The sequence below is a fragment of the Papilio xuthus genome, unplaced genomic scaffold (assembly GCF_000836235.2).
Source record: "Papilio xuthus unplaced genomic scaffold, Pxut_1.1 DF825946.1, whole genome shotgun sequence".
NCBI lineage: Eukaryota > Metazoa > Arthropoda > Insecta > Lepidoptera > Papilionidae > Papilio > Papilio xuthus.
This window is the reverse complement of record NW_013532703.1, coordinates 1,723,587-1,750,475: the sequence shown is the minus strand read 5'-3', so window position 1 is coordinate 1,750,475 and position 26,889 is coordinate 1,723,587. Positions and strand designations below refer to the sequence as shown.

Sequence of the window (26,889 nt, the reverse complement as noted above, 5' to 3'; positions counted from 1 at the left end):
AGTTCAACAACGTCCAGTATCAAAACCTCTTATTAAAACGATACCATTGAAAAAAGAACCAGAGAAAAATATCGATAATGATGTTGATGCAAGCAAAAGTTCTTCTAAACCTGGATTAATGTATGGTCTATCAAAGAAATTTAATTTCAATCAATCTAAAAAAGAGAAACCTCGTGACAAAGAACCACAGAAAATTAAACCAAAAATCGAGATTAGAACTTATAGCGAAGAGCATTCAGAAGGAGTGACTAAAGATGTTGTTTTCGGTACTAAAGCAAAATCAAAAATAGACATGTTTCAAAAGAATATAAAGGAGATGCAAGCAGATGATAACGAACCAGGTTATACACCTTCTGCAGCAACAGCAAAGCCAAGAAGACCACCAACGATAAGACGACGTGATAAAGTCAGTGAAACTAAGAAGATATTTGAAAAACCTCCAGCTCCAAAACCGCCAATATTCAGAGATCCAAAACCTAATATATCTAATGTCACAAATGAAAAGCCCATAGCACCCAAGCCTTTTAGTGGCAATGTACACGATAAAATAAGAAAGTTCACAGTAGTTCCTGTACCTGAACCTAAGACCTATCCAAAACCACCAGCTCCAAAACTCAGACAAAGTTTCAAAAGGAAACCAGAAAGGAATAAATTTATGGTAGTGACAAAAGACGTGGAAGAATACGTGTAGCTTAATTTGAGAACATGAAACCAAAAGTGCCTTTTGTACCACATTAACGTTACCGCATATTGTGTGAAATTAACTGAAATATAAAGAAATAACTATGTCGTCTTTTTGCATGGTATTTTGTGATTTTTTTCATATTGTACCCATGTCTAGCTCTATGCTAGTTGTAGACGAAGCTTAATTGTTATTTAAGTGTACTTTCATTCGTGTTGTGTCTTGCATGTGTTATGGAAAACATTTTTTCATACACCTTGAAAAGACGAGCCTTATAGTCTATACACAAACAATTCTTTGCATATCCACTTTTGTCATAGAAACTGTACCTTTGTTATACACATTTGTCATTCTATTTCGTGCTAGTGCATTTTAGTTATCACAATTAACATATTCTAACAAAGTAGTTCGTATTTCATACTTTTATTGCATCAAAAGAAATATGAATGTCATATTTTCGTTCTACCCTCTCGCTAGTGTATTAGCTACAGTAGGATCGTGTAGTAACGCTAGTGTTTCGTCAGCCGCGGGCGTGTGCTGCTCGACCCCGCCGCCGCCGTTCGAGGAAGCGCCACCACCCCGCACCAGCCGGACCAACTCGTCGTCGACAACCTCTTCGAGTGCATCAGGTCGCCGGCGCGGTGCATCCAGCGCGGCTAGCGTCGTTACCACATCCTCTGCTTCGTCTTTAGCATTGACACCCGCAGCGTTAAGCAGTGCGAGGAGTAACGAAGCCAGGTACAGTATTTAAGGCACGCGTCCATTGGTCCGCGCCGGACGCAACGCACTCACGGCCCGCATTTTAATTTGCTTTGTATGATTTTGCATAGCGTTGCGTCCATCATCCGCGTTACCCGCATCGAAATAAGCAAATCCAATTAATCCGCGCGTGCGGTGCTTACGTCGCGGTCCATTGGACGTGTACCATTAAATCCCTTTTCTACTAAGCGACTGAGCGTGATAATTATTTCAAAACCCTGCCAATTGTCAATTGCCCATAACAGTATTCAGGTGCGTTGCGAGACACGATAAAAGTGAAGATTCTAGAACCGAATAATTTTCATGTCCATGTCCATGGGCGTCGTTGAACACCTCGGTGTTCCTGCTGCTCGTTTGCCCCCTTTTGTTATAAAAAAATATATAAAAAGTCGCGTACTTAGGCAGAGGTCGAAAGGAGGAATTGAACCTTTAATTATGTTAATTTGTATTTCGTGTTTCCAGTGTATGTTGGACGCCGCCGGCGTCAGTAGAGGGGTCGACGCCAACTTGGACAGAAGGCACGCCGAGCTTCACCGAGTCTAGTAGTAGTGAACAAGGTTTGTTTCATTTTAAATACTGATTTATATTAATAGAACATGCAATTTTTAATTTTTTGCGACAAATAAATACGTGTACTTATGTGTATTATCTCTAGGCTACCCCATCACCCCCGCACGCGGTGCCACCCCGAATGAGGGTCGTCGCTCCCCCCGCGCGCCGCCGCCTCCTGCACGAATCAACCCCCCAACCACCATCAATTGTCTCACCAGCGAAGTGGTAAGTTGATATCACAGTTACGGATATAAGGTTAAGTAAACGATCGACCAATCACAAAATTTTATCATATTTTTTTTTTAATCTGTGTTAAATTTGAATTTACAATATATAGTCTGTGACTCTGTCAGTCGTTCTAATATAGTCCCAAAAACTTATCTAGCCCGGTAAGAATCTCCATATAAAAAACTAGTATGGCAGAAGAAAATAGTATGACACACTTCTAGACAAGACAAGACAGCTGTAGTGCTTTATGATTTCACTTCTGTCACCGGGCCAGATAAGATTGTCGCATTATAATTCAAGAAACGTCACTAACCTGGCAGCACTAGCCAATACATGGTGGAGGATTCAGTTAACTTTTATTGCAGATTTATTACGTACTAATTGATTGGCAATTATATTGAAAGTAACACTAAATATAATTCAAAAGAAATAAATATTTGAATCGTTAAGTCGTCCAAATCATAGATTAAATATTTCGTTAAAAAAAAATTGCAGTCAATCACTTAGTCGTTATTAATCTATGGGCACTTTGCATTAGTTATGCAAAAGCTTTTATACTAAATTAGTAGATATTAACGGTATTATAAGAAAAAAAATATGGTCATTTATGGAATATATAAATATTAAAAATATATTTTTAATCTACCGTTAGTCTTTACAAAATTTGTTGACGCATATAATGCCTATTTTATGAAACTTATGTATTTATATTTCAGTGCATTTTCTTTATAATAATGCTATATTTTTATTTTGGACGCTGCTTTCATGGTGGATGGTATAGTTGCACTTAAAAGAACGAGTAGAAAAAGATTATAAATGATTAACATATAGCAATATATTATTCAATCGCTTCGAAGTTTTATAACAGTTTTGATGCTAGCTTTTAGATATTTACCCGATTATTAAGAATTTTAAATGTTGATGGTGCTTCCATTTAAGAAGTACGAAATTTCAATGTGGCTCAGAACATTTTTTTAAACCAATTTACGTTAGGATTTTTTTTTATTTCGGTACTTTTGTGTGCTGATAGTTTTAAAGGATTAAAACAAAAAAAGGTTTTATATGATGCGCTCTGGCAGCTTAGAAATTACTTTTAATTTATATTCAAGACTATTTGTGCGAAATAACGTAGCCAATGACTTGTATTGTGGTTTTCAAATATCTTGGCGGCTCGGAACAGCGCACGATTGCAGTAAACAATTTTAGGTATAGTAGCGCGTAAAAGAATGCGTTGCTCACCTTGAGCTGCCAAAGAATTTGAATGATTAATACAGAGTTTATATATTGCAATATATTATGCTTATTCTATACATTTCAATGTAGTCAGCGCTCATCATATATTACGTCAAAATATATAAAAAAGAAATAGATTTGTTGAACTGGTAACATAGATGATTTTATATCTATTTCTCTATTAAAATAGAAGTTATAGATATCCTAAACTCATATATAGCGTGTCCCAAAATTCAACGAAAACTCGGTACTGGTGTATAGACAGGTCGACAACTACATAGGGAAAAATATTTAAAAACTCCCAACTTTTTTTTTGTTTAAAAGTTACATTAACTTTTTAACTTTTCTTATAATTTGACACCCTCCATCATATGATTAGATACTGTGGCTACAAATTTAAACAATACCCTGCATTTTTTTTTGTATTAGCTATACACCAGTACCGACCGGCTTATCGTTGAATTTTGGGACACGCCGTATATTTTAGAAATCGTTTCATCATTATAGTTAATAATTCATTTATTTTTGGATTATTATATTAATAAATAATAATAATAATGGCATTCATTGTTGCCATTCGCTCATTAAATTAAAAAGAAATGTAACAACGATTCAGTAACATATTTTAATATATGCATTTTGAAATTATTAAGAGATATCTTAATGAAATGACTGACACTTGAAATATTTATTTAATCAAAATTATTTAATTATTTTTGGTTGGTAACACTTTTTTTTGTTTTCAAAACATCTGTAGTTTTCATACTACTGTGTACACTTCTTAGTGGTTCTTTTAAATATTACAATTATCGATCTGTTATTGTGTTCTGTTGTTTTCTGAGCCATAATTTTAAATGACAAATATACTTTTAATCATTCATAAAATTGTTTGTTGAAAATGTTAACACGTTTGCATAGTACAAATTGAAATTAAAAACTAGGTTAATTTATATTAATACGTTATTTAATATATCTCGTGGTTTTAGCCAATCGTTTGATCGTAGATTTATGGCCTATAGACAGAGTAACACACATGACGTCTAATTAGTCAAATGATGGCAACACTGAGGAAATTTACCTCTATAAATGGACTGGTTATAAGATGTAGTACTTTGTGCTTATTTGATATTCACCATTTTAGCGCTGTTAGTAGCGGTTTATTGTGATGGCGTGGATTCGAACTAACAACTTTTAGGCATTATTTGTTAGAATCCTTTGGCGTGAATAGCGCGCTTTCGTTACAAAGTGAAGTGTCAGAATGATTACTGAGAGGACATAAACGTCGACATTTTAGTAAGGCTAGTGTTGCGCCAATACACCGGTACAGTGTCGGATTTTCTTCCTAACATAATATATCTATATACATGAAAGAAAGTCGTGTTAGTTACGCTATTTATAATTCAAGAACGGCTTTACCGATATGGCTGAAAATTGGTGAGGAGGTAGCTTAGAGCCAGGAGACGGACATAGGATAATATTTATTCATTTGTTTTTTTTTCCGAATTTATGCCTTGAAGAGCCGCTTTTTATTTAACTTACTAATATTATAAATGCGAATGTTTAGATGGATGGATGGAATGGCTACACTAATTAAGTTTTCTTATATATCCACGCGAATGGAGTCGCGGGCGACAGCTAGTAGGTAGATATAATTAACTGTAATAGAACATCAATAGGAGCGTTTACGAACGTAGCAAAAACTGTCATTACAAAGAAATCGCCTATCCATTTATAGAGACCATACGCCTTCGGAGACTTTGTTTTGCTTCACTATAGTGCTCTGGATTTTGTGTCTATAGGTTATAAATCTATGCATTTAATATATGCTGTGTGTTTTATAGAAAGTTTTTGTAAACGCATGTATTTTTAATAATAACATTTTAAAATATTTAATAGGTTTATAGCATTTTTAGTCGAAATGCTAGTTTTTCGATAGCCACATGGAAATGTCATGACAATATTATAATGATTAGAACGCATTCGTACGGGCGCTTTTTTAACGCCGCGGTTAAACTTAGCGCTAGCGTCTCTCGAGCGATGAACTCTTAAAAATCAGTCTTGTGTCTTTGGTCAAGTACTCAAAATGAAACACTGCGCGATAAAAAAGCGTCTCGTTTTAAACGCGCTTCGTATGAACAGTTACATGGAAATGTGTTTGTTCTATTTGAGCGCTTTATTAGCGCGCGTTAAAAACACGCCCGTACGAATGGGTAAAGCCTGCTAATTCTTCCCAATGAAGACATTTAACAATCCGCAGTATATTATCCAAGGTTCGTTCCAAACTTAAACAGTGTAAGCAAAAAAGGAAATCGTAAGAAAATTAAGTAAAGTAGACTTGAATACAAGTTAAGACATCTTTGACATTTCCATTTAATACTTTATAGTCTGACAAAATTATTTGACCCGGTGAGAGTAGTTGTAACCTAGTTAGTTATGTCAAAAAAATATGACAAGATGACAACTATTGTTTTTGCTCACCTGGCCAAATAAGTCTGTCTTACTATACTGCGTTTTAAAACTTGGTCTGACTTCTCAAATACTGCAATCATCGATTTCGACCAAATAATGATATATTCGTGATAGTTTGTTTATAAAAAATAATAAAAGGTTGTCAAATAAAAGCAATTCGTCGTTCGCTTGTCAAACATGTATCCCGCTTCTTCGTGTGTTGATATTAATATTATAATGTTAAGTGAAGATCTGTGAGTATTTTATGTAATGTTATCTTATCTATATATGTAAAAATCAATTGCCGTTCGTTAGTCTCGCTAAAACACGAGAACGGCTGAACGGATTTATCTTATCTTGGTCATGAAATGTACGTGGAGGTCTAGGGAAGGTTTAAAAGTTGAGAAAAATCCGAATAATTGGAGGGAAAACCCTTTAGGAAGCTTTTTTTAATTCGCGGGCAACAGCTATAATATATACTCGTATATTCTTAAACTATAGGGAAAGCTGTTGCTGACACAGTCGCGTGTCGATTTATCGTTATTTTTTTTTTACGTTTATTTTTATCAAAAAAATCAGAAAGCTATGAAAATAATATTCAAGCTACCTGATAATTTATGTGTCATTTATTTTGCTAAATAGTAGACATTGAATTAATTGTCTAAATACCAAAAGAAATATTTGTATTATAATATATGTTATTCCTGAAACAACAGCACTGATTAATTGCTCTGGTAAACCAATTACGTAACCAACATACAACTCTTCAAAATACATTTTATATAATAGTTATTTTGTTTACAGATTTGAAATAATGAAGAAATACCGCTATTTTACAATTTAATTATATTTTTAATTCTAAAATACTTACAGATCTATTCAAATAAAGTCGAACATGGATAAGAGCGAACTGGATTAGTGATATGTCTATAAGCGAGTCATTGCCCGCTCCCGACGAACGACCGCCATAAGGGAGAAACTCAATAAGCGAGGGAAATATCGCGCTCTCTCGGATTATCGCATATCCAGGTTCGACTGTACCTGTGGGTTTCCACTGATGCGACAATTGTATAAAACATACTATCTTTCAAATTCTCTTTGAATAAAGATAAGTACATGTGTTTATACAATTGTTTTGGCAGTGTAAACTCACTTTAATATCTTATAACGAAGACCATGGAAAGCTGTTTTAATAATTTTATTATAAATTAAAAAAACACTAAAGATTTCTTTGTTATTCCTACTGCTGAAATTTAAAGATGAAGAATTGTTTAGAATATTTTGTATTAAATATTGAAATTTGTCCTATTTTTATATAATAATGCATGGTCTTCGTTTTAAGAATCCGGTGTTTGACCGGTCTGTTAATATTGTTATAACTATGTATCAATACGACATTGTATATTACCTTGTTGTTAACTTTATAAGTCAAATGAAAGGTAGAATAAAGATTTAAGAAAGATTCAGAGTGATTTATAATAGTAACATACAGATATCTTATTCAAGAATTACCCGGTAATGTCTTAATGGCAAAAGCAAAATGGCGGATACTTTTTGACAGCTGTCAATGAATTCACAATATTTTATCCAACTAAAGAGAAAATAGGTCATGAAAGAGATTAATTAAATTATTTAACGTTCATAATTAGATTATTTTCAGTTTTCTTTTATCTGTCAATATGAACGTGTTAACTGTACATCGTGTTGTTTCTACTGACAATTGAGTCATGCATATCACCATCCTTGTCACTCTCATTGAAAAAGACAGAGATAAAATTTTTCTTGTATCATATTTCGCCAGTTGTAACCCACTTTAATTTAACCTTTGTATATTATTTGACATTCATAATTGCTATCTGAAACTTTTACTAATAGTGGTACTATCATTTCTTGCCTCATTTATTCATTATTTACATAGAAAATTACTTGAATTTAATACAAATTCATCATTTTATAGCACGGTATTAGAAAGCTTTTTAAAGCTTGTTCATAGCTGCTTGGCTTAACGACGTATTATTATTTTAGAAATAAAATTGATGATATAAAAGGTAAGATCCTATTTAATGGTTTATTCATAAAAAATAAGATTTGTTAATTTAGATAGAAATGTTGGGGATTGTATATATTTTATCTGTTAAATTCCAAGACAATTTTTATATGTAGAGCAATGGCGGCTATTTATGTAATTCTTTATTTTATAATTTTAATAATTATCAAGTTTCTTTTTTTTTAATTTAAAAAGAGTTGCTTACGAAAATAATTTACAGATTAAAAAAAAAATTAGCTGTCACAATTCTTCATATAAGAAATCCTGTAGTTATATTGATAGTTAGTAGTTGTCAGAATGATTTAGTTTAAGCTTTTTATCGTGATATTAAAACTACTTTTTATAACAGGTAGAAATAACGCATCTCACTTCCGAGACAACAAATATAACAGTATCAACTTACGAAGTGCATCAGCAAATGCAGCAATTGCAGATTGAAGAGAAACATTGCTGAATTTATGTGTTCATCATCATCAGCTCACTATATGTTCCCACTAATGGGCTCGGAGCCAACCCTAAGTTAGGGGTGTGTGGTGTTTAGTACGTTTTAAATTTGCAGGATGTGTTAGGCTTATGTTTAAAATGTGTGCATGTTTGGTATAGCTTTGCTCTATACTCTATAGTAAATGTTAAGTGAAAAATACGTCAGAATTTTGGTTTTCATTGTCGTAAACAAAAAGATATAGCAATTTTTTTCATTGTGAAATTATTATTTTTCTGTAGGCGTTAAAATCAATGTTGATATTTTCCAGTGTTGATTATTTTGTTTATTGCAAAGTTTATTTTAGTTTCGATAATGATATTCAATATAACAGATTAAAAACCATTCGTGTATTCATCATTCATATTATCTGTTGAATTTGTCTTTTTTTTGTAAACTATAGAAAATCACATTACAGATTAAAAATATTAACGCAGTTAAGTATTCGCATCATCAAAAACAATTGAATTTAAATCTCAACTTTTAATGTCTGTAGCTTTTTTTCATCAATGATTTAATGACTATTCGCCAAATTATGTGCTCAATTAAAAAGTGCGTGTACATATTTGAAGAAGAAATATAAACAGTAAGGCATTGTATCTGCAATATTTAAAAAAAAATTAAAGATTCTATTAGAAATGTGCCCATTTCGATATTCTAATTAATTGAGAACGCTTAATAACATTTATATTTTGCGACATTTGTTTGATTTGTTGGTGTATAATTAAACAAGTGGTCGTGTGGTTTTTTTAACTATTTCTTGAATAGTTACTTAAGTAATGAAAATAAGAAAAATAGCCGGCGTTCTCGTAGCACACTTATATCCAACGAACTTCCAATGCAACATTGTTGCCAGCATAGGAAAAAAGTTTATAATAATTTGAATGTTGCCAATACAAAAAGAAATTAATAAGAATGAAACAAAAACAATTAATAATTTTTGTGAATTAACTGAACAGTTGGGATTTTTTTTTACTTTTTATATCTAGCTCTCTATTTTAGTAACCATATGGTTGCTTTGCTAATAATTTAATAAAAGAAATACGTATCTGCAAGACAAAAATATATATGTCATAAAACGAATCTCATGCAAAGCTGCTATTGACCTTAACTCGATTTTATTTTCTTTTAAAAAGTACGATCAGGACAACTATTATGATATATTTTAAACATCCAAACCGTTTATCTATTTTTATAAACGGTCAATTTTATGATCTGTTTTTTTTTTCTTTTTTTAAAATCTACATTTCTTCTTGTATTTTGTCTTAAAACAAGGATATCTAGTAAATATGATAGAAATTGACATTTTATGAAATTATGAAAAAAAAGTTTTTTTTTTAAATTCATTGTACAATTTTCAAAAGCAAAGTTCACAAAGCGATTTGACAGATTACATAATTATTTTTAACACATTCATTCCTCTATATCTATTATTTGTCAGTGTGTTTGTAATATTTAAGTAATGAGTGAAATGTGTAGATGATAACCTACTGCCATAGAATATAAGGTTATTTATTGTAGTCATGGACGTCGCCAGGGAGGCCAAAATGGCGCAGCTGACCCGCGCCCCATTTTTTTGTAGAGAGCCGAAAAAATGTTAAGTAATAAACCACTTCGAAATACTAAAACACTTACAAACCCTATAGATCAGTGGTTCCCAAACTCATTTTGTCTACTGCCCACTTTGAGAATAAATATTTTTTTAGCCCCCCCATATTTTCACATATTTAAAAACCACTATAATTTCAAATTAAATTAATTAATTATTGTGACCTATATATGTATATTAACGGAGAATTCTAAGCGAAACTTTTACTATAACCCGCAACTTGAGACCTGGAGCGCCCACAAGGGGGCGTTATCGACCACTTTGGGAGAGACTGCTATAGATCTACATAGAGAACCTCAAAAATTACTTGTCAGTTTTTCCATTCCATAGATAGTAACAATTTGGAATTAAAAAAAAAAATTACTGCCCCCACCCCCCTTGATCATCGGTTGGCGATGCTCTTGATTTTAGTCGTATTTTAGACTCATTTATATTATGCAAGTGGTATTTTATTTTTGCTCATTAAAATTAGTGGCCATAAAATATATTTTTTTTTAATTTTTCATTAGATATAGACTGATTTTATTTAAACTTCGACAGTGAATCTTATTAGAATTTTTTCTAAATATCTTTTTTTAGTCAATTAGTTTTAAGATAATCGCCATAATACCTGTAATCTCTCCTTGCTTTAATATTGTGGATGTTTTTATTTTTAAGATTTCTTTTCTTTAGCTATAAGTAGGAAAATTGTCTGACCTTTTATATCTTATTTTTATATGCGTCATATTAAAGCATATATGTATAACATCTCATAAAAACTTGTTATATTTACAGTTGGCATTTACATTTAATATATTCGCTTCAAATAATATTACATGTTTAAAATTAATAGATATGAAGATAGCCTTTCGCTACATTTTACTGTTATGATATGTCTCTGTTCCAGTAAAAATAATTTTTTGGTTTATCAAAAATAACTAGTCTTTATTTTATTAGCTGTTGCCCACAACTTCGTGAGTGGAGAATTAAAAAAAAACTATCTCTCGCATATATCAGGTAACCTTCTAGTAAAAGTCCCGTCAAAATCGCTTATGCCATTCCGGAGATTACCCGGAACTAACACGGACAGAGGACAGACAAAAAATTAAAAAAAAAAGTTTATAGCAAGCCAGTATGTACTTGGACTAAAGAGTTTTAATACTTAAAAATGTTTAAACCATTCGCGTCACGTCTTTTTTTAATTCATTGGAATACATATATTATTTAAATCTTGTTTTTTTTTAAATTTTATTTTTTCATTTTACTGCTGAGCGGAGACAATCATAGACATATTTTTGACGTTGAAACTGTTGTTATTATGTATTGTACAGCGTTTTGTACTGTCTTGTTGAACATTGCTAGTGCTATTATATAATGTTTAATCAATGTATTTGTATTGTGGAAAAAAAGGTACTTATCTGTATATCAAGAAGATATTCTAATAAAAATGTCAAATGGAAATTTTTCGTGTTTTATTTCAGTCAATTTTTCTTTAGCAAAAAAAAAAATTATGTCCCTTTTTTAAATATTTTCGTTGCACTGTTATTACACTTTGTGATTTCTGTTTTGTAACACCGTAGATTCAATGGGTTTTGTTGTAACTTACATATTTATGTGTATTTCACGGTTTTTTTTGTTGAGTTTTGTGCTAACACACAGGTGCGTGGTTGCTGTGTTATCATTGTGAGGTAAGATTTTGTCTGTTTGTGTTTGCATGCTTTTTTAACGATTTAAAATATTTATATTTTTATACTGATTTCAGTGACAAATTTATTACTGCTATAATCAATGGACCAATATAAATAATGTTATCTACCATTAAAATATTGTTTTTTTTATCCCAGCATCAAAGAGCTTGCTTAAAAATTAAATATGGAACATGTAGTAGCAGAACGATTTTTTTTTATATTTAAGGAACTTTGAACAACTTTAATTACTTTTAATTCCAGTGTTGTTTGTGAAAATTGTCCGGTTTTGCAATCTACGTGTTCCGTATGTTTTTGCTAGAAACTTCATTACAGTGAGAATTCTTGACATTTAAAATCTGATTTTTTTTTACAGACGAGGTTATAATCGTGATGGGAAGAAAACACACCAAAGAAGATAAAATGTCCTCAGTAGATATGTGTAAAATAATTTTAATAAGAATTTATTGAACTAGATGTACTGTATTAAAATTAAGTAATAATATATTTTTTCAAGTATTAAAATGAGTTGAACGTTGTTAAAAATGTTTGGGCTACGAAATATATTCGTAGAAATTGTAACTATGGGCTTCCGCTGCGTGACACTTGTTTTAAACATATTGCCATCCCTTACATTCTCTTTAAAAGAAACAGAGAAAACAATTTGTGTGTCAATTCAAGTGTCAATGCAGTAGAAACCAACATTAAAGATTATAAAAAGGTGATCAAATTCTGTACGGTGCAAATAAAAATTTCGTGTCATGATTTCACGATAAACTCTGAAACTCCTAAACCAATTCTTATCAAATTTTCCAAGCATCTGTAATTTGGTCCAATTTGGGAATTGGGTAGTTTTTATCTCAATTATTGAACTTTTTTTTATTCCACGCGGACAGAGTCGCGCACGAAATTTTGTAATTTTATATGTTCTTAGCTAAGTTCAAATGCACTGTTAATATAAGATAGATTGCTACTATGCTACTCAACCTTTTTTTATAATATACTAGTTTTTTCATGATTTTTAAAAAGCGACGACAAGGTGTCTTTATTGCATTTATTAGAATTAATTATATAGGAATATGATTTCATTTTTTTATATGCAGTGTTTTGTTTTTATAATTTTTATATCCGTCCAATTAAAAGACTTCCTTCCACTTTAACGGGAAAAGTGGAAAAGTGAATAATAAATAGTGGTATTGCGAACAAGCTCATATATTAATCGTTTTTGGTACGAATGTCTACCGTGAAAATTGTTGATTGTAAAATAATCTGCTATTGTACAGGTTAAATACCTCCGCCTTTCTTTTTAAAATCTTTTTTAATGATGAAAAAATCATACGAATGATGTATGTTAATAAAGAATTGATGAAATTTGGTTGTTTTATTGTTTGTAATTTATCTATCTTTAAACTGATATAAAAACGGCTAAACATTCACGTATGTTCATCCGGTGGCGGCACCGACTAGTTTCGAACCCATCGGGGTTCAACAGAGTGAGTGGGACTGGTATTATTTCGCAGACACAGTGAGCGGTGGGCTCGAAACTAGTCGGTGCCGCCACCGGACGAATATACGTGAATGTTTAGCCGTTTTTATATTAAAATGCATCTTTATTCAAAAGTATGTTATGGTTTTTAAAAATGAATTTCAGTATACTTATTGTATGGACACTTTTATTAAATAACATATGACTATAAAACTTTAAAACAAAAACAAAATTTTAATAACTAAAATGGTACCTAAAGTTAATAACTCCATTTGGACTTGACGTAAGTACATAATGGTTTAATTATATTAAACGATACTGGACAGAACAAAAGTTAGAGATTAAATTATTTCGCGTCCTTTTGGTGTTTCTTGATGGTTTAATTTAACTTTATATTATCAAAGCATTTTCTACGTCGCTTTCGAATTTTGGCAATTTAACTAATGATGCAGATTTGTTGGTAATTTCTGATGAGTTATACATTTCAAAGACGGCCCTTTTAATTTCAGTTAATTGAAATATATCGAAGGTTTCTTTCCGATGGTTACAAGTTGCTTCAAGTCCAGATTCATGGCAACTGATACATTTTTCTTCCAGAAATTTCGAACTGACAATTGTTATTTTTCTCTCATCGCTAATACAGAGCATATCTTTATTTAATCTGTTTATTAATTTTATCTTATTTACATTAATATTTTTGTCTAAATTCGATTTTTGAATTTTATTATTGCAATGATCTGTCTGTGTTGCGTTCTTATCCTTATAATTCTGTCTTAAATAGGAACTTAATTCACTTTGTCTATCTATATCGTAATTGGATAGATCGTATAGAAAGTCTAAATTATCATTCTTGTCAAAAAACTGATTCAATCTTTTAATATTTTCAGCACGACGATGATAATTCGCACTGTTACGTACAGAACGACGTGCTTGCCTCCTTCTTATGCCTGTAAGGCCTAGTTTTGTTGCTAGAATTTTAGTTTGCTTTTTCCTTTTCTCACATTCTTTTGGATATGGATTAAATTTTTTATGTCTATCTTTTGTTTGTACTGTAAATAGGTAATTATTTACATTACTCTTTGGTCGTACACGGACAACTCTATCGAAATGACAATAACCGTATGAACTTGTGGCATTCAAGAAATGTGAGTATAAAGTTGATGCTTTAATTTCTTTTGATAGTCTGTTAACGTTTTTATCGTTGATATTTCTATTACTATAATCCAATGAAGGCATCACACTTGAACCTTTTCTTATTCTTTTCTCTTTCTTAATACCTTTATTAAAATCTTTTGCACAATCTACAATTTTTTGTAGCACTTTATTTTTTATGTGTTTGTAATTGGACATTTGTTTTGTCAAACTGTAACGTCGGTATGGTCTAAGAGTTGCACTGCTGTAGTACAATTTTTCATTTTTTATTTTACTATGTTTTGATTTTCGACTATCGTTAGTTTTGCTGCTATTGTAATGCTTATTCTTTCCTTTACTACGATTATCACTTATTTCAGTACTATCGATGGCATTGTTTTGTAAATCTATATCGCTCATAACAGTACCTTTGTTATTTGAATGAAGCATTGCATAATTTTCTTTAGATGCATTATTACTTTTAACAGATTTTGTCAAGTCTATAGTAAATTTGTGTACCGAATAAGCGTAATTATTAACAGCCTTAATTGTTTCTGATGAAATACTTTCAACTCTTTCAGTTATTCTTTTAGAACTGATCGAAATATTACTATTACCTTTAAGATCTTTTGTTTTTAATTCGTCGTTTTTGCAGTTTTTGATTAAAATTTTTACATTCATGCAATTTTTACTGTTTTTGCGTAAAATTGAATTTCCAGACTCGTTTTGAAATAGATATACCTCTTTGTTTTTACTGTTGATATCGCTATCTCTTTCGCATAGGTTTATTTTATTATCTTTTATTATTCTGTCTTTACTATCTTTTATGTTTACGATCATTGCTCTATCCTCGCCATGTTTGCATCTTATTTTGAATACTATTTCTATAAAATCACAGTCACTTTTGTCATTACCTTGCTCATCGTTGCATGTATCGATACCGAGACAAATTCGTTTACCAGAATCTGATGTTATTTCAGCATTTGGTTGGATTTCTATATTTTTTCTAATGATACAGGGTGTATATTCATTATTATCATCATTATCTTGGTTATTGTCAACGAAATTATTTGTTTCCTTGTTAACTATGATATTTTTAATTTCTTTTTTGCTTACCGTGGGAGTTGTGGGAGGACATTTCTGGTTTACTCCGGTGGTTTCTTTACTCGACACCTTTGTAGTGTCGTTCGAGTTACCATTGTTACACTCGATATTGTCACCTGTTGTCCAACACGCCCTCGATACATTTTTCCTAATTGGCTGCTTCTTAAAATGTAATCCTACCAACTTTCCCTTTTTACTCATATCTAAATCTGTTCCGGGCGCTCCGCATGATTTGTCTTCAACAGAAGTAGGCGCTGTTGAAAGTTTTTGAACGTCAGTGGTGATAGCACACTTTCTAAATTCTGACTTGATTTCTTCTCTTAAATTCGAGTTAGACTGTTGTGGACGACATTTTGAGTTTTGACTGTTTTTAACAGATTCTTCTGATGATTTTCTATCTGCGACAAACTTACGACATATACTATGATACTTATTTTTTATTAAACTACTTGGCTTGAAATAATCCGAGAAGAATCCTGATTTTGTGTCATTAATCTTTTCACATGTTTTTTTCTCTTCTTCTAACGAATTGTCACAACACAAATGCTTCTTCCAATTTGTTATACAACTGTCTGTAACACTTAGTAGATGGTCTTTTGAGGCGCTTTTCAAACATTTAACCTCAGCATTATCGCAATTATTCGATGTCCTATTTGTCACACCTGAACTAGTTGCTGTAATCGCAATGTTTTGACGTGTTGGTTTTTTCTCTAGTTTAGGAAGTTTCCTGCCTGTTTGCATTGAATCGGAGACATGACAGGAAGACGATAAACATTGTAAGTTCTTCTTCCTTATATCGTTTTCTTTTAATATCGATTTAGATTCCTTGTCAACTTCATAATTAGAAATTGTAACACGTTTTTTGTTTGGTTTGATAGATATGAATTTTCTAAAATGATGTTTTGATTTTGTTGAGCTCGACAACGAAACAGAGAGGTCGTCATGTTTCCATCTTCCCTTATTGCTGTCGGAGTAAAGTTTTCTTTTCTTGCATACTTCTAATGAGTCCTTCGGCGTGATGCGAATTCCGATGTTGTTATTCAGATAATCGTTATTGTGACCTTTTAATAAAGATTTTTTACGTTTGTCCTTTCCACAGTTGCCGAATGTTTCACCGGATGACACAAGAGTTGTGTACTGGATATCATCGGTCATATTTGAATATGATTTAAAATTATAATCTTTATTCGTATTATAAGATGGTTGTAAGTTGGTATCACTGATACACCATAAATCTAGATCTAATGGATTCCAATTATGATAAAATTTCCGTAGATAAACATCAGATTGTTTGTATGTTTTTGGCACTAAATATACGGTTCCTTCTAAATCATCTCCACTTTCGGTACTCATATCATATCTGAAAATTATAAAATTTATTTACGAGTACAAATGCTGTTTATGGTGGTCACTTTAATAGTCAAACCATAAATTGTCTTTCTTAACAAGGATCGGAGTAAAGTAGATTTTAAAATACACTATCTGATATTGTTAACTTTATAGAAAAATTTAGCCACAATTTTCATGCAAAATCTACTATCTCTATGTCTCTATTACTAGTTAATTCATGATAACTTACACTGGATAGTTTAATTTTCCTAGATTCTTCTGAGTGGCAATTTCTATTCCGACAGCATTACAAGTTTTGGGTGCGTTTAGTTCATTGTCCTGAAATATATCAGTACTGTAGGACCTTTTAATTTTTTTTATATCCTCTATATCGTTAAACCTGCAATTTGTAATATCTTTCATGCAACTTTCATTTATAATTTCAGTACATTTTTCTTTTTCAAAGTTTTGCTTTAATGCATTCGCTGTACTTTGTCGGGGTGTTTCATAATCAATAATTTTGCATACTTCTTCGTTACTTTGCATTGCAAAAGATTGATGGATAACTTCACTCATGCATCCTAAGGAAATGTCAACCATTATACTTTCAGGCTTTGGTATAATTTTCTCTTTAATATTGATGTCATTGTTTAGAGTAACGTCATTTTTAGGATTCACGTCTTTACATTCAAAATATTTATTTACATCACTATTTTTCTTTTTGTTACATTTGTCAGTTCTAGCATTCCAATATATTTTAGGTTTAACTAACCTATCTAATATTGTTTTCGTTAACATCCAAGCTTGAATATATTGATTTGAAAAGTTCATGAATGGGCTTTTATTAACTTTATGAAATGAAGAGTTATTTGTGACCGTGGCGGTCGTAGTCAACTGTATATCTGTTTCAGAACAACTGTTCTCTCCAATATCAGTAGAGCTACTGCAGTTACTTTCCACACTACTGCTGTATTTTGTACTTCTTTTTATTCTCGGCTCATCTGATTTCGTTAGAAAATTTCTAATCCATGCATTTATTAACTTATCTTCATATTTAAGACGAAATTTTTGTATCGCATTCGTATTATAGTCTTGGGGTAATAATCCGTTTCCGATCTGTATCGACATTCCTTCTCGTACCTCGCATCTCCCTGTCATTACATCAGTTCTCGATCTTGGAGCAGCTTTTATTTTCTTTTTAAAAAAGTGGAATTTTTTCCCTTCCTTTTTAACTGATGATTTACTTTTCAATAGTTTAGAAAATTTCACGCTAGCTTCAGACTTCTTTTTACTATCGGAACATTTTATTTTGCTCTTCTTGTGAGATCCACTGTCTATGCTTCTTTTCCTTCCCCACAATTTAAATCTACCTTTAGTTTGATGGTCACTATCAATATCTGAACGGCGCCAGTAAGAACTTTTTTTGAGTTTCGCTTTGCTTTTCTTTTTACTTTTCTCCTTTTTATGTGTTTCCGAATAGTCACTTGTAATCGGGCTGATTACTTTTTTATCGTCATTTTCTGGCAACGAACCTCGATCTGAGTCTACAGAGGCATCTTTATATTTAGCTTCATTAGGGCTTGAAGTTTTTGATATGTTCTTTTTTAATTCATCTTTAAGTGACATATCACGTCTTAACGCTTCGAAGCGTCGTAACAGAGAATCGCTATTTGCTGCAGAGATTTTTTTATTGCATGCACAATCTTTAGATTGATTTGAAAATATTTTTCTATATTCCCTTTCGAGTTTATTTTCCATCGGGTCTATTGTGGCCGTGCTTAAAGTTGCGTTACACGGTTTGTCTAAGTTATATACATGTTGTACTAAAGAATCCAGTGATGATCCAGTACCCATTTTGTTACTCAAAATCCTTGACATTTCAACAGATAGTTCGACTTCAGATTTAAGTGGTTTACCATTTTCTAATAATTCTGTATTTGTTGCTAGTTCCTTAAATATTTTGATTTTTGTTGATTTCTCTAATTCTTTTGTACCCATTTGTGTACTGGCGTTTACACGATTGTGTAATGACAGAGTAGTGCTTACATTTTGTTCTAAATCTTGTTTGCGAAAAAATGTAGTTAAAGGATTCGTATAATTTGATTTTTTTCTTACAAGAGGCGATAGTTTTTTGTTTAACAAATGTTTCTTATTTACTGCTCTTTCTACAACATTCCGATTTGTTTTGTGAGTAAGTTCATTGAAATGGTGACATTTTGCTAAAATAAAGACACTGTTTAAAATATTTAAATTACAATAATAAGAATATTGCTCTAATATTTAAAACGAAAATGAAAAATATCCAGTCAGTGTTTGACACCATTTGTTATTATGAAAAAACATTTTTACTAAATTAAGACTGATCTAGGATAAGATCTGGTATGATTAATTAACTGAAACCGATGTTTAGTAAGAATAAATTCAACTAAGCCAAATACAGAAATCTAAATACAAAAGTAAATAACATACGGTAATCATTAATCGATGTGCCAACAGCTCTTTCCTCGGTCTGTGGCAAATAAATCCTCTTTGCTTTCCTGCGCTGGTACGCTTTAACATTCCCTACACCGATGTCAGTGACTTTTGGTGGCATTTGCTTCAATTTAGTAGTAAAATAACTAGCCTCTTGATACTTTCCAATGGAATCTCGGCACGAACATGTCAAGTGACTCCAATTACTAACATTTTGTAAATCAAAATCTTTGAAATAATTATAACCTAACGGTGTCTGTCTTATTTGAGTTTTTGCATTATCTGGATAGTAATGGTAGCAATAATTCCTTTCTTCAACTATAGCACTTCGTATGTCACGTTTCGTAACATTTATGGCTTTGTTTCTTTTCATTTCTTCTTATATATCATTATTTCTTCATTTCTTTTCATTTTGATACTTTACCTTAACTGTATTTGTTTGAACTGAAAGAGGAAATTGAACTGATAATATATTGGTAAAGACCACGGACTTCCATTTAAAGCGGTTCTGACACACCTCTTTTGCTTTTACATTCAAACATCTACGCATACTTGTACCTCGGTTTGGGGTGCTATTAATACCGTGTTCTTGAGTCTACTTAAAGTCTTGTAGAACTTACCTGTATTGTTAAACATGTACACAGTAATATTAGTTATTACATGTAGATACTTTTAATTTTATATTTTTGCTGAACCCAAAAATTTTCCACTGCTAATTTCTATTATTTTATGTCATTATTATGTCACATTGTCATGTCATGTTCTGTAATGTTTCTTCCATGTTTTTTACTGCCAGAACCATTATGGTCTATGACAGTTTTGTCTGTGCGACACTGACAGTTTTGTCACGTCAGTTTCACTGATGAAGAGATATTTTCGATATAAATATTTTTATTCACTTTAATATCGATAATAGGTTAAAAATACGTTTGAAACATTTACTCAAAATCGAAAGAAACATGATAAGATCTAATGTAAGTCCATAAATGTAAATAAAAGAAAATCAATACAAACATCTCTTTTTTTAATCAAAATTAAATGTAATATATATTACTTCTTATAAACATTATAAATGCGAATATTTGGAGGGATGTTTGTTTGAAGGTATGTCCAGAATGGCTGTATGAATCTCGATGAAATTGGGTATAAATGTAGCACACAATCTAGAAAAACACATAGGCTACTAATTAAGTTGTTTTTAATTCGGCGCGGACGCTGTCGCGGGCGACAACTAGTCAAGTAATAAATTTGAATGTTCTTTGGCTACTTAACTGAATTTAGTATATTATATTAATACAATTGAAGTTAATACTTGTTTCAGATCGTCTCTGAGTTCATATGATATCCAATAATTTCTACAACAAAGTGTACATACAGATAACAACATATAAACAATATTCTAAGTTAAAAGCTGATGAGAACATGAATCATGAAAAGGAAATCATTAAAAGATTTTCTCAACCTGATGATAATACAAAATTTATCTGTTCCATTTGCCTTAACACCAAATCTAAATGTGACGACTACGCGAAACCAGAATGTAATAAAAGGAAATCTAAATCATGTCCTATTTGTCAGAAAGGTGTACATTACCGTTGGGAAGGTTTACCAGAAAAACTTAAACCAGATAAATGCGAAGTGAAAGAGAAAGCTATAAGAATGAGCGATCATACATCAAGCACCAAAACTGTTCAAACATCACAGACAGACGTCACACAAGGATTAAATCTATTAAATGAAGTACTAACTGTATTCCAAAGCAAGAAACAAATTTGCGTAGAAAAAGAGAAATATAATAAAACTGTTATCGTTAAAGATGCATGTGTTGAAACGGAAAGTTGGAGAATTAAAAGTGAAATTAAACCAAAATTAACAATTAGCAAGATGTACCATATATCCATAGCTGAAAGTAATGTATCCGAAAATAATAAATTCACAATTGTTAATTACTCTCAACCGCAAAGAGACAGGAATTCACAATATTCAATCGATCTTATAAAACACAAATCTTCATCTATACCCCAAATGAAATTAGAGGAATTGAAACATTCTTTGAAAGAGAAAACTAAATCAAAAGATGCGATTGAGGAAGTAAATAGAATGTTTGCGACAGTTAGAAAAAACGCACTAATTGAAAATACCGACGATGGTAATCGACCTTTGATAAGAAACGGACCACGAGTGTTACCAGTTGTAAGAGTTAATAAAAAGAACGGACATGAAATGACAACGTGTGGTAGTAAAATTCGTTTTTCATATGATCGAAATCGAGAAGACAAAAGAGGGGAGGAGAAACATTGTAAATGTTGTCAGACGAATAATTATCTGCTGTCCAGTGGTGATTCTTTGATAAAGCCAAGTTGTCATTGCCAGCAGAGGACTTGCGAGAAGGTGTGTGGGAAAGGTGCTTACGTGTCCCATTGTCATACAGGTTGTCGTCAGTTCCACGATGTGTGTGATCATTGCTGTCAAAGGTGCAAAGACAACAGATGTCACCACCATGTCTGTTACGAAGAAACTAATGACGGGGATAGTTGTACTAGCTTTTGATTTATACACTATTTATTTTTGATATTTTAATATATCCTTCAAATATAATTAACTTGGTAAATTTTGACCATATCAGTTTAGTGGTAGCCACAAGCAGCTAAAATAGATTCAAATCTATATAAATATATAAAAGAAAGTCGTGTTAGTTACACTATTTATAACGGCTTTACCGATATGGCTGAAAATTGACGAGGAGGTAGCTTAGAGCCAGGAGACGAACATAGGATTTTTTTTTCGAATTTATGCCTTGAAGTGCTGCTTCTTATTCAACTTACTAATATTATAAATGCGAATGTTTAGATGGATGTGATTTGGATGGATGGATGGGTGTTTAAATATCTCTAAAACAGGTGAAAGGATCTCGATTAAATTTGGCATAAGTATAGAACATAGTCTGAAAGAACACACAGGCCACACTAATTAAGTTTTTTTTTTATATATCCACGCGGACTGAGTCGCGGGCGACAGCTAGTTTGTAATAAAAACATATACAAATTACTATAAAATTTTATTAATTTAATTTTTAATTGATCAATACAAAGTAAAATATAAATTTAAAAAAAATAAAATCAAAAATAAAAACTCTCCGTTGAGCATTTCTTCTCGCCTCTGAAAACAGAAAATACAGAATTAGTTTTTCTTTTTTTTAACCGTGTTAAGATACTTTATCTTACCATAAAATTATTTCACTGAACTGAAGTTATGACTTCAAATGGAGTTTCAAAATTATTTAAAGGTTACTTTACCTAATGTCATGTTTGCATTTATTTCTTTCTAACTTCTCGCTGTGAGGACGTTCCCATTCACGAGGTGTTTCTTGACTGCAACAGATTATAAAGATAAATAACTCTACATGAATATAGCTTTATTTATACCTTGTAATGCTTACTCTCCTAATCCTAGACTAAAGACAGGTCCACTTGTGTGTTCATTTTTAAGGATATTCTTGGTTAAAACTTTCTTTAACGTATTTGATGAATCCACAAATTTACACATGCATTCGTTTAGACTCTGCATTTTAAGTAACAGCTTGTCTTTCTGATTGTCTTCTATCGGACTATCGATTAGTCTTTCAAGTTCTTTCTTAATCATTCTATAGTTGTTCTTTAATTCTGGTATATCGTTCCATTTTAAATCAGTGTTGACAGCTGCATGTTTTAGTATTTTAATCTTCGGTGTTACCGTTTCTATGATAAATTCACCCTCTTCTATTATATTATCTGCTTGTTTATAGTAAGGTTGTCTCATTCCGTATTCATCTATGATTGAAGCGTCATCGCTTAGTCCGTCTTTTGTTTTAGACATGACAAGTTTTAATAGATTTTCTAGGCCGATTTTATGATGGTTCAGTAGATGTCTGTCTAGAACTGTTATGCTGGAACATAAGAAATTTCTTCATATATTTTATTATGTAATTTTAAAGAGTAAACAACTATTGGAACTGCTTTTACGTCGACAACAACGTTTAAATTGTCTATGGAATATTATAATCAATTACGGAAATGTTAGTGCAGCTGCTTAAGCAATTATTCCATAATTTCTAAGAATGTAACCTTTAACAATTGTTATTTCAAACCTACGAGTTAATAGAGATTGGATGTATTGTGGTCATTATTTATAAAAAAGAGAAAATAATATATTATTTTAGAAGTATTTCGGCAATGGTAATTTATATATTTAACACAACAATTGAAAGATATCACGCGCTATCTTAGTAGATGCTTATTCACCTTACTCTTGAAGAAAGCAATGCAGCTGGAGGAAAATACTGATGGCAACTTATTCCAAACCTTCGCTTCTGATATTATGTTGTCTTACCGATCAGCATCAAAGGAGCACAGATGACAGGAATATTTTTCAGGTCTTCCATCATGTAATATAGTTCTTGTGGTGCACTCTGACAGTGCATGATCCTTTAACAGATTCGTAGACCTATGATTCCGTGGAGATGGTTCCTAAAACAAATGTCTTTGAAATAAAAAAAAATCTAAAATCAAACAAGTTTATAGTGATTAGTCTGGAAAGCGTTGAAGTCTCTTGTATGGGACGGTTTGGTTATGAAGTATTACATTTGTCTAGGGTTATACGAGGGAGGGGGGTCACAATCGTTATTCTTTTCTTGTTTGAATTTACTTTTTGAAGGCACATCTGGATAGAGGTCACCTAATTCACACGAACGGCTTGGTCTTTGTAATTTTGTAAATTACAACAACGCAATTCAGGCCCGAATCCAGATTGGTAGGCAGTGGTATGTAATAAATGTCTAACTGTAACGACGCTCTCAGCGCCTTCTTCTTGGTGCACGAAGAGTGTTTTGCTGCGGCAGATGCGCGTGCGCAGCTTATCGAAAAGACGCGTCGCAGATGACGTTCGACTCGGACCTGTGATCCAGGCATAAACAGGTAAAAATGTACGAGGTAACTACCAGTCAATAATATTATAAAATAACATTAACAATCTAAGGTGCAAATGTTTTATCACACAACTTCAAGTTTAAAAAAATATTTGTTTAAAAACAAACAACTTACCTTTTAAGGCTTTTCCTTCGCTACATGGCGAAAAAGATCTTTCCTTTTTCTTCATTAAAGGCAATGAGCTTGTTTTATTCTTTAAAAAGAAGGCAGTATTAGTAAGTATAGAATATTGTTTTACTAAAGGAAAGCCCTACCGTGAATGTTGTTACAAAAACTGCTGGTAAATATTGGCGGCAATCCAATTTACTTCAATTGTGATTATTGGTACAATAATAGGCTACTTAGAGACTAGCCTATTTTTACCTTTAATTTATCCAGTGTTGGAAATTCTTCAGCTGCACAGTTGTGATGTAGTTGTCTATGCATCATCAACGCGCTTTCGAACTTCGCCGTGAAATCACATTGCGAACAACTGTCACAATAGATTAAAATTTGAAGTTATTATTATCAAAGACCAAGCCACTTAGACAAAGTACATTCGCTCCGAAGCGTATAGAAGTGATGCGTGACAATCATCGAATCGAAAGTTATTGTCACTTTTATATATTTTTGAAGTCCGTTATGGAATCACTACGGAGCGAATGTACTTTGTCTAGGAGAGGAGATTTCCATAGTACAACCCGAACATTTACTCGTGTCTTGCAAACCTACTGTTATAAAAGTTTAAAAATGTCTTTTAAAATTTAAAGGATGACATAAAAGTCGCCTTGAAGGTGGAGTAAAATACATATGAAAAGTACTTCGAATAACAACAAATTAATGGTCGCTGGTTACCCTAAAACTAGACTAGATTATCGGCTGGCGATGCTCGTGAGCCCATGATAATAAGTTTTAGGTATTTCGACTATGGTCTTGAGTAATTTGTTGCATATTTTACATTTAAATACATACATTTTAATAAAAAAAATTCTTACCAATGACTCATAATATCAAATAAGTTAAAACTAAATTAAATATAAATATGAAATACAAATTGGCGGAACAAATAAAACTGATTGATTTGACGTAACTTTGAAAGGTAAAAATAGATATAAAAAATTACTAAATGCAGGTCTCATATAACATCCATGAAGGTATGTTTTAAGAAAAAAATTGGCAAAAATTTATACTCAAAATTGAGTACATCTTTACTTTGGACATACGGATTTATATACAATTATTTAATTGTTTTCCCCTTCCCATGCTTATTTCCTTACTCAGAAATATCATGAAGGGTAAGAGGATTAGGACTAAGCCTTTGGCACACATAGGACAAAATGCATAGAAACAACGCATATTTCTTCCGACTGGTCCTGGTATTTTATTGGTTGTATTTGGGGTGATATTTATGCAGTAACTGCTAGGTACTGCTACAGATTCTACTACACTGTTATTTGAAGATATTAAACAGCGATCTCAATGATTATAAATCTACAAATAACTAATAAGTTAAACCTTAAACATTATAATACAAAATTAAAAAAGACTATGCCACTATCTATCATAGTAACATTGTAATAAGTACTGTTGATTAGTCTGTTTCTAAACGACCACCAATGCCTTTCGGACGCGTAGATACATCAAAACGTGTGAAATCATCAGTAGTTCTTTAAACACAATTGCATTCAATTATGTCTTTTTCTTCGTTGTCCTACGATAACTAAATCCTTTGTACGCGCACTATCGCGATCATTTAATTACAAACTTCAATACGTAACTGTAAAACTGAAATTGAACACAATATCGACGATTTTGTATGGTAATAAGGTATAGATTTGGACATTTGGTATTTAAAATTATGTTTGTAATAGCACAAAGCCTCTTTTAAAGCCTGGTAACATCGTGTTCGCGTCTCGCATAGCGGCATTTTGCCCGCCGTCCGCCCCGCCCGCGCCCGCCATTCGCTATCGGGGGGCCGGCGTGAGCGCATGTTCGGTACACGGCAGTGTTCGACTTTTACACGTTAACACAAAATCAACAGCACAAAAAGAAGTTGTACCTGGCAAACATATGACAGCGCCAATCATCGTATAAGCGAATAAACTGTGAGTTTTGCAAGTTTTCTAAATAAATCAAGCAGAAGAACCGGTCGCAAAACTTCTGTAGGAAGTAGGTATAGTAACAGTTATATAAAATTGTAATACTGGGCTCTCTTTCGCAGGTACACCGAGTGAACGAGTTGCTCTTTTGTTTTGTGATATAAAAACCGAAGTTTGTTTTGTTGTAAAAAAGTGCCTTATAGACGTTGGTTGTTTAGTGAAATCGAGTGTTGATCGTTCAGGTGAGTTATAAAAAGTTATTTTTCAATGCTTCTTATTTGTACGCTTTCTCCAGACGTTTTTTTAGGGTTGAATGCATCGGTGCGGACTAAATTGTGATGTGTTTATTTTAAAGTATTTCACAATCGTCGTTAATTTATTTTAATGTATTGCTTTCTCTAAAACTGTGTTTATGTTTTAATAGCTTTTGCCAGCGTCTTTGTCCGCGCGGAATTGAAATGAAAAGATATGTAGTCTACTATGTTACTCAGTGTTAGTGTAGGTTTCTTGTGACAAAAGATTTTTTTTAATTGTTCCAGGAATTTATTGGTACATAAAAATAAAATCTTCATGTTATTAGTATAGATTTAAATTAGTGTATTAACAAAGAGACCACATTGTA

The 26,889-nt window shown here is 32.0% G+C and overlaps 5 protein-coding genes across 9 annotated transcripts in view; 3 read left to right on the top strand and 2 right to left on the bottom strand.

The window, feature by feature from the left end:
• LOC106124422 (Phosphatidylinositol 4-phosphate 5-kinase 59B) overlaps nucleotides 1-12,171 on the top strand; it is a 53,656-nt gene extending 41,485 nt beyond the window's left edge. For 3 of the 4 annotated variants that reach the window (XM_013321078.1, XM_013321077.1, XM_013321075.1), the window contains 4 exons: nucleotides 1,207-1,420; nucleotides 1,904-1,998; nucleotides 2,097-2,218; nucleotides 8,299-9,336. In XM_013321078.1, the coding sequence (XP_013176532.1) occupies nucleotides 1,207-1,420; nucleotides 1,904-1,998; nucleotides 2,097-2,218; nucleotides 8,299-8,403 (536 nt within the window). In that variant the 3' untranslated portion in view covers nucleotides 8,404-9,336. Of the gene's footprint in view, nucleotides 1-1,206; nucleotides 1,421-1,903; nucleotides 1,999-2,096; nucleotides 2,219-8,298; nucleotides 9,337-12,079 lie in introns of those variants that run through there. The other variant, XM_013321076.1, reaches the window with a different exon arrangement.
• Nucleotides 12,172-13,373: 1,202 nt separating this feature from the next.
• Nucleotides 13,374-19,965, bottom strand: LOC106124867 (uncharacterized). Of its 2 annotated transcripts, XM_013321871.1 has the most exons (4): nucleotides 19,846-19,965; nucleotides 19,223-19,669; nucleotides 17,004-18,972; nucleotides 13,374-16,784 (listed from the first exon to the last, which is right to left on the bottom strand). In XM_013321871.1, exons 2-4 carry the CDS (start codon nucleotides 19,596-19,598, stop codon nucleotides 13,580-13,582), a joined length of 5,550 nt encoding a protein of 1,849 aa, XP_013177325.1. In that variant the 5' UTR covers nucleotides 19,599-19,669; nucleotides 19,846-19,965; the 3' UTR covers nucleotides 13,374-13,579. The 2 variants fall into 2 exon arrangements, with proteins under 2 accessions (XP_013177325.1, XP_013177327.1); XM_013321873.1 differs by lacking the exon at nucleotides 19,846-19,965 and having other exon boundaries at nucleotides 19,223-19,687.
• Nucleotides 19,966-20,066: 101 nt separating this feature from the next.
• LOC106124152 (uncharacterized) lies at nucleotides 20,067-21,872 on the top strand. Its single transcript, XM_013320621.1, has 2 exons — nucleotides 20,067-20,199; nucleotides 20,547-21,872. The coding sequence occupies exon 2, from the start codon at nucleotides 20,564-20,566 to the stop codon at nucleotides 21,773-21,775; it is 1,212 nt and encodes a 403-aa protein (XP_013176075.1). The 5' UTR covers nucleotides 20,067-20,199; nucleotides 20,547-20,563; the 3' UTR covers nucleotides 21,776-21,872.
• A 432-nt stretch (nucleotides 21,873-22,304) lies between these two features.
• On the bottom strand, nucleotides 22,305-25,248 carry LOC106124161 (uncharacterized). Its single transcript, XM_013320632.1, has 8 exons — nucleotides 25,164-25,248; nucleotides 24,553-24,661; nucleotides 24,304-24,382; nucleotides 24,044-24,156; nucleotides 23,594-23,730; nucleotides 22,665-23,150; nucleotides 22,522-22,596; nucleotides 22,305-22,384 (listed from the first exon to the last, which is right to left on the bottom strand). The coding sequence occupies exons 1-8, from the start codon at nucleotides 25,172-25,174 to the stop codon at nucleotides 22,345-22,347; spliced, it is 1,050 nt and encodes a 349-aa protein (XP_013176086.1). The 5' UTR covers nucleotides 25,175-25,248; the 3' UTR covers nucleotides 22,305-22,344.
• An 874-nt stretch (nucleotides 25,249-26,122) lies between these two features.
• ced-6 (PTB domain-containing adapter protein ced-6) overlaps nucleotides 26,123-26,889 on the top strand; it is a 47,245-nt gene continuing 46,478 nt past the window's right edge. Inside the window, exons 1-2 of the mRNA XM_013321438.1 lie at nucleotides 26,123-26,273; nucleotides 26,390-26,509. The gene's annotated coding sequence lies outside the window, so the exon portion shown is untranslated. The remainder of the gene's footprint in view (nucleotides 26,274-26,389; nucleotides 26,510-26,889) is intronic.